Below are 9,165 nucleotides of genomic sequence, written 5' to 3'. Positions count from 1 at the left end.
TCCCTGCCTGGGCAGCGTTTGCCTTATGTACAAAGGATGCCAGTTTCCAGGCGGGTTAGCTGTGTCCCTTTTACGATCCCTAATGTACTTTGTATTTAAAACATCATTCAAGTGAAAAGCTGCAAGGAGACAAGCTAAAACACGACCCAGATGCAGGAGAGCCTAACGTAAGGCAGCTGCAAAAATACAGGCTAGATGGTTAGCTTTCTCCAACCCCTCGAGCTAGCAGTCCACTGCCTCAAGCTGCCAGCAGCCAGAAAGCTGCAGAGGCATCAGGTCAGGAATTTCCCAGCTAAACAATTTTCAGCAGAAAATGCCAATTTATACAAAACAGAACCCGCTCGGGAGAAAGGCGTGATGGTGCCAAATCTCCCCGTTCAAACACTTTTTGGAGGAAAAAAAACTGGTTTCAAAATTGGCTGCCCCATTTTGACATCTTCAAACTGCTACGTTTGGGGTTTTTTTGGTTTCAAAACTTTCGTTCACCATTTATACTAAAAAGGTTAAAAAAGTGTTAAAAGGTGAAAACTGAAAGGAAACATTTTGGTTGATCTGATCTGAATTCCCTCCCCCCGGTTTATCAATTTACAACACTTTTTGTGTTGGATTTCCCCCCATCCCCACGCCACCCGAGTCAGAATGGGAACAAATTTCAGAATCTTGAAAACTGGTGGGACGAGAAAAGCTTTCCGCACCCTGCTGTAAGTCACTGTACCACTGCCACAAGGAAGCAGGGAAACCACAAGCTGAGACGTGGCCGGGGAGATGTACATGGGTAATTCCTGCAGACAGGAATGAGCAAAACTGGAGAGCTTAACCGGTCTTTAAACAGCCACCCTGTCTTGCACATGGGACTATGGGTACAAAGCCAGACCAGAAATAGGGGGGTTCAAACTCCCACAAGAATCTGGCTCAATCTCACTGCAGCCATGGACAGGTGGTGGAACAAGCTGGTTATAAAATGGCAAAGCTGTTTTGGTCGGTCCATTTACCTGGTGTGAGCAACGGGTGCAGCTGAGCTGGGGACGGACACATTTTCGCTGCTCCCCGCAGCTATCCCATTGCCCACACATGCAGCTAAACCACGTTCAGCCTTGATGCAATTGCACCTATTGTTCATGTATTGTAAACGACAGGTAACTTTATACCACAGACAAGGCTTGAAGGTTTAACTAAGAACAAGCGTGGCTCAGTGGCTAGTGCACTGGACTACTGCCTCAAAGACACAAGAGTTCTAGTCCCAACTCTGCCTAGGACCTTGGGCACCCCGTGGAACAGCTGTGGTCCTTGTGCAAGGATATGGAGTTGTTATCCCTTGTGAAAACCCCACTTTTAATGCAAAGAACACAGGCGCGTCTCTGGCTCACTTTGTTCAGCTGTGAAATAGGATTAATGACAACTCCTTGGGAAAATACTTTCAGATCTAGGGCTGAAGAGAGCAAAGTATTAATATTCATTCCCGTCACACTTGCACTGGCCTATGCCAGGATTAACGCCAATGAAGTCAGCACTTATCCTGGCGGGAGAGAGACGAGAATCAGGCCCCAGGGTCACAGAAAGGAGTGAGTGTAGCAGAAAAGCAACTAACCAGGGGTAAAAATAAAAGCAAGCAACACTTCCCCACCCCTTCTTAATCCTACCCTCAATATACCTGCAATATGGCTATTCCATGGACAATCACCATCACCAGATGTGCCAGACAAGGGTAGATTTGCACAAACTTCTAACCATATATAACTCAGAAGGGAAACTGGTCTGGCCTTGTCACCAGAGCTCAAGACACAGCCTTTTATCTGACTGTAGTTGAGGTGTCAGTGTTACCTACCTGGGAGACAGGGAGAGAAACACCGTCCAGACGGCCAATACTTCTGCGATGTATAGTTTTCTTGAGAGCTAGAGCCCAAACAGGTGGACCTGCTCCTAACACAAACCCCTACAGCTTGCCCACTCTGCTCCTAGATGGCGCAAGTAATGGCCTGATCCACCCATTGCAGTCAGTTATCATCTTGACTAGCCAGCTTGATCATTTCCCGGTCCAAATGGAGTCCTTTGCCACCTCTGCGGCAGATTCCTTCAATGCTCATTCACTGGGGTTAGCTTCAGGGCTGCAGCAAGATGCCGGTTCTGTATACCCTGCCCGCTTCCTCCTCTTAACGTGTGGAGTATGTTACATTGCCGTGCACTCTCTGCAATCCACGGCACTGCTGAAGAGCTAACCCACCCCAAGCAGCCTGGCCCCCCCACCTACGATGTCATCTCCCCCCTCCCAGACACCCGCCGGACTCCACTGGAGATTACATTACAAGTCATCAGGTCTGACCTTTCAGGAGCCATTTTGCTTCCCCTTGCAGGATCGTTCGGACCGGAGTCTGATGACCTCCCAGGGACAGTGCAACACCCAGCTGTTCACGCAGGATTTTGCTTCACAAAGGAATGGCCTTGTGGTCAAAGTACCGGATCGGCACTCTAGAGCACTGAGTTCAAGGGCCAGATCTGTCTCAGACTCCCTGAGCAACCAGGGCAAGTCAATCTTGCTGTGTCTCCATTCCCCATCTGTAACACCCCCCCACACACTTGCAAAGCACAGAGTTTTGCCGCTGAAAGGGGCTATATAAGAGGTAGGTTTTTATATGCCTGGAGGTTCGTTACAGGGAAAGATTCGGCAAGCCATGCAGATGGCGGTTGGGTCCCTAGGGTGGCAAAATACCAGATGTGGGACACATCCCCATCATGACTCACCGTCAACGTCTGGCAGTGCAGAGCCCTTCTCCCTCAGGCTGGCCTCTGGCTGAGCTGCGCCCCATAGTGGGGAGGCAGAGAAAGACACGCCTGGAGTTGTGTGTCCTTATGGAATGGTTTTATTACAGTTTAATCTCACAGTTGGCAGCATTACATGAGAATAAAGCACTGGACAGGACTGGAAAAGGCCTCTGGAGACGGCATGCAAAACACTGCAACAAGTTAAAGCGAAACAATTCAACAATCGCCCTTGGTTTCTCAGTTATTTCACCCGGTCAGTTAGCAGACTTGGGATTTTCCTTCCTTTCAGGTGGGTCGATTTGTTTCTTTCTTTTTTAAACCTTTTTTTTAATTTTTTTTTCAATTACATTAAAAAATAAGAGATTCGTACTTTAGTAAAACCCCAGCGCTTGGCTGGCCCATTTCCATTTGAAATAATAAAAAATAACCCAACAAAACCCAGAGAAAACAACTGAATCGGAAGTTTTTAAGCAATTGCAGGAATCGTGTGAGGAGCGGGAAATACCCCCAGCAATAGGACACCCCCCATTTATCCTCTCTCCCCTCCCTCACCCCGGCTTCCCTCCTCGTGCTGCATCAGTTGTCCCCGCCCTGTGCCCTGCTGTTGCGATCTTGTGAGCTGGAGAAATGGAGATGTGATCGCAGGGAGAAATCGAGGAGGAGAAACTCTGTGGGGAAGGATCAGTGGTGGGGAACAGGGAGGGAGTGTGGGGGTAACAACATGCCGCTAAAATTTCCCAGTTTGATTTCTACAGGGACCAGGTGGTGGGGGCAGCCTCGATCAATCCATCGCATTCCCGCATCTCCAGCCGGCCCAGCCTAAGGGACCCGGGGAGGGGGAGGCAGACCCAGGGCGGGGATATGCACAAGTCCAATATGTCTCTCTAGGATAGTTCCATGAGTGGAGCAGGTCCAGCAGCTCGCTCAGTCCTTCTCCCCTCCCCCATCTGGCCCCTCCCCCACCCCGCTACCTGCGCAGGGGGGTGGGGCGGGACCGAAGGGAGAAGGGGGGTGTCTTCAGGAAGCCCCGCCCCCCCGTCTCACAGGTAGAGCTCGTTGCCTTTGATATGCTCTAGCTGTTCCCGTAGTTGGTGGAAGGATGGCCGGATGACGGGGTCCAGGGTCCAGCAGTTTTTCATCACCTCGTAGACGACCTGGGGGCAGCCGTCAGGGGCGTCCATCTTGTACCCCTTCTCCACACGGGGAACGACGTCCTTCAGAGGCTGCGAGGGAGAGGGAGGCTGGGAAGACGGCTCCTTAAGCCCCTGGTCCCTCAGTCATACTGCAGTAGTCCCCAGGGGCCCCCACCTACCAGGATCAGGCCCCCGAGCGCTACCGCTGAACACAGCCCACGTTCCCTGCCCTGGGAGCTCACACGCTTTCACCCCCTCCCCCCTTTGAGTCTCTCCACTGGCTCCCCTCTCACCAGCACAGACAGAGGGCTGAGGCCCCTCCTGGCTTAGCCCCCAGATCTACTCTCTTAGCCAGTCGTCCTCCTCTGCCTTTGCCCGGCTAACACTTCCAGCCCATCAGTCTGCTTCTCCCTCGGCTCCTAGGGAGCTTAACCCTCCCTGCTTCAGCCCTAAGGGCAATCTCAACTAGAGCTCCGGATGGATCTCTGTGGGGGGCCGGTTCTGGCCCATCTCCTCCTGGGGGGTCTGAGGCCTTCCTCTGCAGCAGTGGCAGAGATGGGACGTGCGCTAGATGGACCTCAGAGCCGAGCCCAGCTGGCCTCGCCTAGGAAATCAACTCCCTGAAGCTACGTGTCAAGCCAACCCCTTTCTCCTCTTTCAGACACACCACGGCCATCCAGTAACAGCCCGGGGGCTGGGGAACTACACCTAGTCAAGCTAGTCTATAGGAAAACGTGCTTGTGGGATAGATACCTTGGCCTCTCTCTCTCTCTCTCTCCCCAGCCCCTAATATTTGCATTCTAGTAGCACCCAGAGATCCCCAGGCAGAGATCGGGGTCTCACTGTGCTGGGTGCTGTGCGGACACCCAGGGAGAGCGAAGAACTTGCAAGCAACAGATAAGGCTGAAAAGGGGCAGGAGAAACAGGGCTAGTCTCCTCACTCTACGCTTGCACGGCACCTAGCATAACGGGACTCTGATCAGGGCCTCTAGGAGCGCCTACCACAATCTCATTTCAAGCAAGACATGGCCAGCCGCTGTACCAACCAAAAGGAAAGCAGGTAGCTGGGAGAAGGCTGCGTGTCTCCCCAGACGACCGCCCCCCAGGAAAGCTGGGAGCACCGAACCCTTGGTCTCCACACCGCTACTTGGCCGACGTCTTGTCGGCGCCTGAGGGGAGGGATCTGAAGAAGTGGTTCTGTGGATGGCGCTCCACTCCACGGGTACGAGGCAGAGCAGGAGGAGGGTGGATGGGCTGGGGCAGCAGCGGCCCAGTGAGTGGAGGCAGCTGGTGCTGCTGGTGGCAGTCAGGGACAAGAGCAAAGCAGCAGGGAGGGGCAGCCTGGATCTGGAGGGGGCGCTGGGCCAGGAGGGCGATCTCAGCAGCACAGTTGGGGGCGGGGGGAGGAATCGCAGTCACTGAGGAGGGGTTCCAACAGGGAGAACGAAGATGAAACAATGGGCAGGGCCTGGGGCTGCCTGGATGGGTGGGGCAAGAAAAAGGGAGGAGCCAGAGACCTGAGTGACAGGTACCTAGCCCACTCAAGCAGGTCTCCACTCCCACCCCAAGAAGTGGCTTTCTCCACTTGCCAGGGCTCCCGTTAGCCCCCTCTGTGTGGGGGGCTGTCTCCACCCCCGCAAACGCTGCACAGCCCCCGGACAGTGGGGGGCTGAGGGCTCACCCCCCTTCAGACCCTGTGCCTGGCTGCTTTCTGCGCAGCGTGTCCAGCGGCTGACACCTGCACTTCCAGAGGGACAGACGCTAGGCAGATTGTGAAAACCCCAGAGCCTCCCCTCCACCCGCCCCCCCCAAGATCAGGCCCAAGGTGGCTCAAGCAGAGGGGCCGGGGGAAGGAGGGAGGGAGGGAGCGGGAAGCTGCCCCCTGGAGCTTTGCCCTCACTTACGATTCTTGGATAAGGCACTCGCCCGAAGGAGTAGATTTCCCAGAGAAGGATCCCGAAGCTCCACACGTCCGACTTGGTGGAGAATTTCTGCAGGGGAGAGAGCCGGCAGCAAAGGGGTCAGGGGAATGGCACAGGGGGTGGAGCAGCTAGCCAGCAGGGGAGGACCCACAACCAAAACGTCAAACCCTCCCGTTTAATTCAGCGCTGCGTTGCCTGCCCGCACACGCTGGCAAGAGTGCCCTGTGCTGGGAGGAGAGGAGAATCCAGGCTCCACCCTGGCTTTCAGCTAACCGCCTTAATTGCAGCCAGCAGCGGTGCTTTTATCTCACCATTGTAGCTCTCCAAGCAGCCTGTGGCCTCCTGCAAACGCTCGAGCTGCTTCCCCAAAATCCACAGAGGAGGGGAATTAAGAGACTGAACCCCCATCTCCCTCCCTGGGCAGCAGCGTCCATAACAAGGGAGGAATATTTCCTCCCATAGCCCTGGGGGCAGCTCTTCCATGGACCCCTGCCCCCATGTCCTCTGAGCTGCATAGGGGCAGGACTGTTCTGCTTTGCACAAGCCTGTCTGGCCCTGCAAGGGGAGGACACATCTCCCCAGGCAGGCACACCCAAGAAGGAGTAAGCCCATGGGCAAGGCAGGTGACCAGCTCTCCTAGTCACTATGGAAGGCAGAATCTAGCCACTTATATACAGAGCACAGGACTGTGGGCACTTGATCACTGGGGCAGCGCTTGGGTGAGGTAATGGGGGGCGTTGGGGAGCCTGCCCTGCCCTGCCCTCCGCTCACCTTTTCTCTAAGTGCTTCCGGAGCCGTCCATTTCACCGGCAGCTTCCCTGTGTCCTGAGTGGACGACGCCTCCTTCGTCAGCCCAAAGTCGCTGACCTTGGCGATGTTGTCCTCTGAGACCAGCACGTTCCTCGCCGCCAGGTCCCGGTGGACGAAGTTGTTGGCTTCCAGGTACTCCATGGCTTCACAGACATCTCTGGTGGGTGGGGGAGAGCGCGGCAGGCTTAGGAACCCAGCGGGGTTCGGGGCTGATTGCTGGCTGGCTGTTTATCCACAGCAGTTACAGAGTGAGGGTGTCCCACCCCTGCTGGTGAGGCTGGAGGGACCCCTTTTGAGGAGGTTTGTCCCTAGTGATCATTCAATCCACAGCCCCCAAGGAAACAAGTTCATGCCAATGACCGTGGCGGTTTGGTGCCTTCTAGGAACTGGCCTGAGACCCACCTCACTCATTTCACAGAAGTCACTGACCAGACATCCAGTCATAACAACTAAGTCACTGGCTGGATTTGAACCTGTGACCTAAGGGAGAATGTACACCAGAATCCCATCAATGGTCCCCAGGTGGTACGGGCCCCCTGTTCGCTGTTAGCCCTCCCCCATCCCTGGGTCCGAGTCACTCTACGTCACCGGAAACCCACCAGGCTGCTTGTGAAATACCCAGCCGGCGGGTGTGACGGGGAGAAGCTACCAAGGAGCAGCAAGCCCTGGGCAGGACTGGGCTAGCGGTGGAAAGGCAGACCTGGAACGTGACTGCAACGTCACGAGCTATCCTGCTGATGGAGGAGATGGGACAGAATGGGGCTGTACTGACTCTGCGGGGCCAGGAGGAGGATACTGCAGGACAGAGATCAGACTCCAGCCATGCCCAGGGGGCAGATCTGCTGTGCAAGAAAGAGCCATTCACGCACGAGAGCGAGATCCTCACAGGGCAGAATCAGGAGGGCTGGTTGGGATTCCCAGTGCTGCTACTGGATTCTTCACGTGGCTGTGGGTCACCTAATTCCTGTTTGCCTGAGCTGCCCCATCACCCCCCACAGGAGGCGGGCTGGGAGGCTAAGCTCATAACACCTGTAGAGCGCTTTGAGATCCTCGCACGGGAGGTGTGAGGAGAAGCACAGTTTTACCATCACCAGAGGGTCTGATGCCGAGAGGCTCAGAGGCATGTGGTGAGCGGATCGTTGGTAAGAACCCCTGGCTACCCCACCATGCGCTCTGGGACCTGGGCCCAGCTGCGTACTTACAAGCAGAACTTCAGCAGGCAGTCGCCCCCCAACACAGACCTCCCTCGGGATCGCAGGTAATCGACTAGGCTTCCCTGGCGAGAGAGCGAGACAGGACCATCAGAGCCCACCTGCTAACCCCCGACGCTGCCTCGACAGCCCCCAGCCACCCTGGCGCCCTGCTAAGCAAAGCAGAGCCTGGTTGGATCCGGAGGAGGATGGGAGACTCCTCGGTGGTGCTGGGGGGAGCAGATGGCTCTCTTCTCCAGGTCAGTAATGGACCCACCCACACAAGGCACCGGGGGTGCTGAGTTACTGCAGGGGCTGTGTCAAACGGGCAATTGCCCACGGTGCCTGTCACAAGCCGGGGCCTCCCAGCTGAGCTCCCCCTGGGATGAAGGCATCCTGTATCGCACCTGGTCTAAGCAGCTGTGGGGACCAACCCCGAACCTGCCCCCAGTGGGTGCCCGTGCTGGGGCCTCCTGTTTGTGCCCAAGTACTGGAAACACCAGGCCCCACCTCTCAAGCGCCTGTGGAGAGACAATTGCAGCCAGCGCTCCAGGGGGTCCCACCCTCCCACTGCAGGGAGGCTGCCGGCTCCGTTCACAGGACCCATAATGCACCAGGAGGTGCCCGCGATCTGCCAGGATTCCCCGAAGCATCTTTCCCAGTGCCGGGCAGGGGTGTCCAGTGCCCCCTGGGGTGTCCAGCGACTCACGGACGCGCTCGGCGTAGGACGCATGGGAAGCGGCTTGGTGGGGTGCTGTAGACGCAGGCATGGGCCAGGATCGAGTGACACAGACCTGGGGAAGGGGCAGCTAAAGAGAAGGGGGATTCCAAGCCTGAGCAGTTTTCTATTGGCTGCACTGCTTCCTGCATGCACTGGCAATCTTCTGGGGGCAGGAGCCGGGGCAGCCGGCGCTCAACGGGCCAGTTCTACTCTCGATGCCAGGGAAGGGGGCTGTTGGATTTAGCATGGAGCCTGTTTGATCCCTGCTGCCAGGCCTCACACAGGGCCCCCAGGGACCGGCTGGCTCCCCCCCGGCCGCAGAGCCTCACCTTTGCCATGTATTCGGTGACGATGTAGAGGCCGCTCTTCTCCTCCACGATCACCCCCAGCAGCTGCACCAGGTTGCTGTGTCGGAGCTGCCTGCAAAGCCACGGGGCACTAGCTCAGAGCCAGGCAGCAGCCGGCAGATCTGCGCTGGCCCCAGGGAACAGGGACATGGCTGCAGACACAGAGCTGGTGCCGAGCGGCTCGCCGTTCCCACGCACCATCCACCCCAAGCCCAGTCACACCAGTGGGTGCTCCTTCCCCCAGATCCACCCCACCCCACTGCCCTAGGCCTGCTCTCCTCA

The 9,165-nt window shown here is 56.5% G+C and overlaps 1 protein-coding gene across 1 annotated transcript in view; it reads right to left on the bottom strand.

Moving 5' to 3' along the window:
* Nucleotides 1–2,835: 2,835 nt before the first annotated feature.
* CSK (C-terminal Src kinase) overlaps nt 2,836–9,165 on the bottom strand; it is a 69,444-nt gene continuing 63,114 nt past the window's right edge. The window contains exons 9-13 of the mRNA XM_073363290.1: nt 8,866–8,956; nt 7,828–7,901; nt 6,587–6,782; nt 5,798–5,884; nt 2,836–3,983 (exon numbers count right to left, since the gene is read on the bottom strand). Of these exons, the coding sequence (XP_073219391.1) occupies nt 3,801–3,983; nt 5,798–5,884; nt 6,587–6,782; nt 7,828–7,901; nt 8,866–8,956 (631 nt within the window). The 3' untranslated portion in view covers nt 2,836–3,800. The remainder of the gene's footprint in view (nt 3,984–5,797; nt 5,885–6,586; nt 6,783–7,827; nt 7,902–8,865; nt 8,957–9,165) is intronic.

This window comes from Lepidochelys kempii, chromosome 10 (assembly GCF_965140265.1).
Source record: "Lepidochelys kempii isolate rLepKem1 chromosome 10, rLepKem1.hap2, whole genome shotgun sequence".
NCBI lineage: Eukaryota > Metazoa > Chordata > Testudines > Cheloniidae > Lepidochelys > Lepidochelys kempii.
The sequence above is the reverse complement of the archived record's forward strand: the minus strand, read 5'-3'. Positions and strand labels throughout refer to the sequence as shown.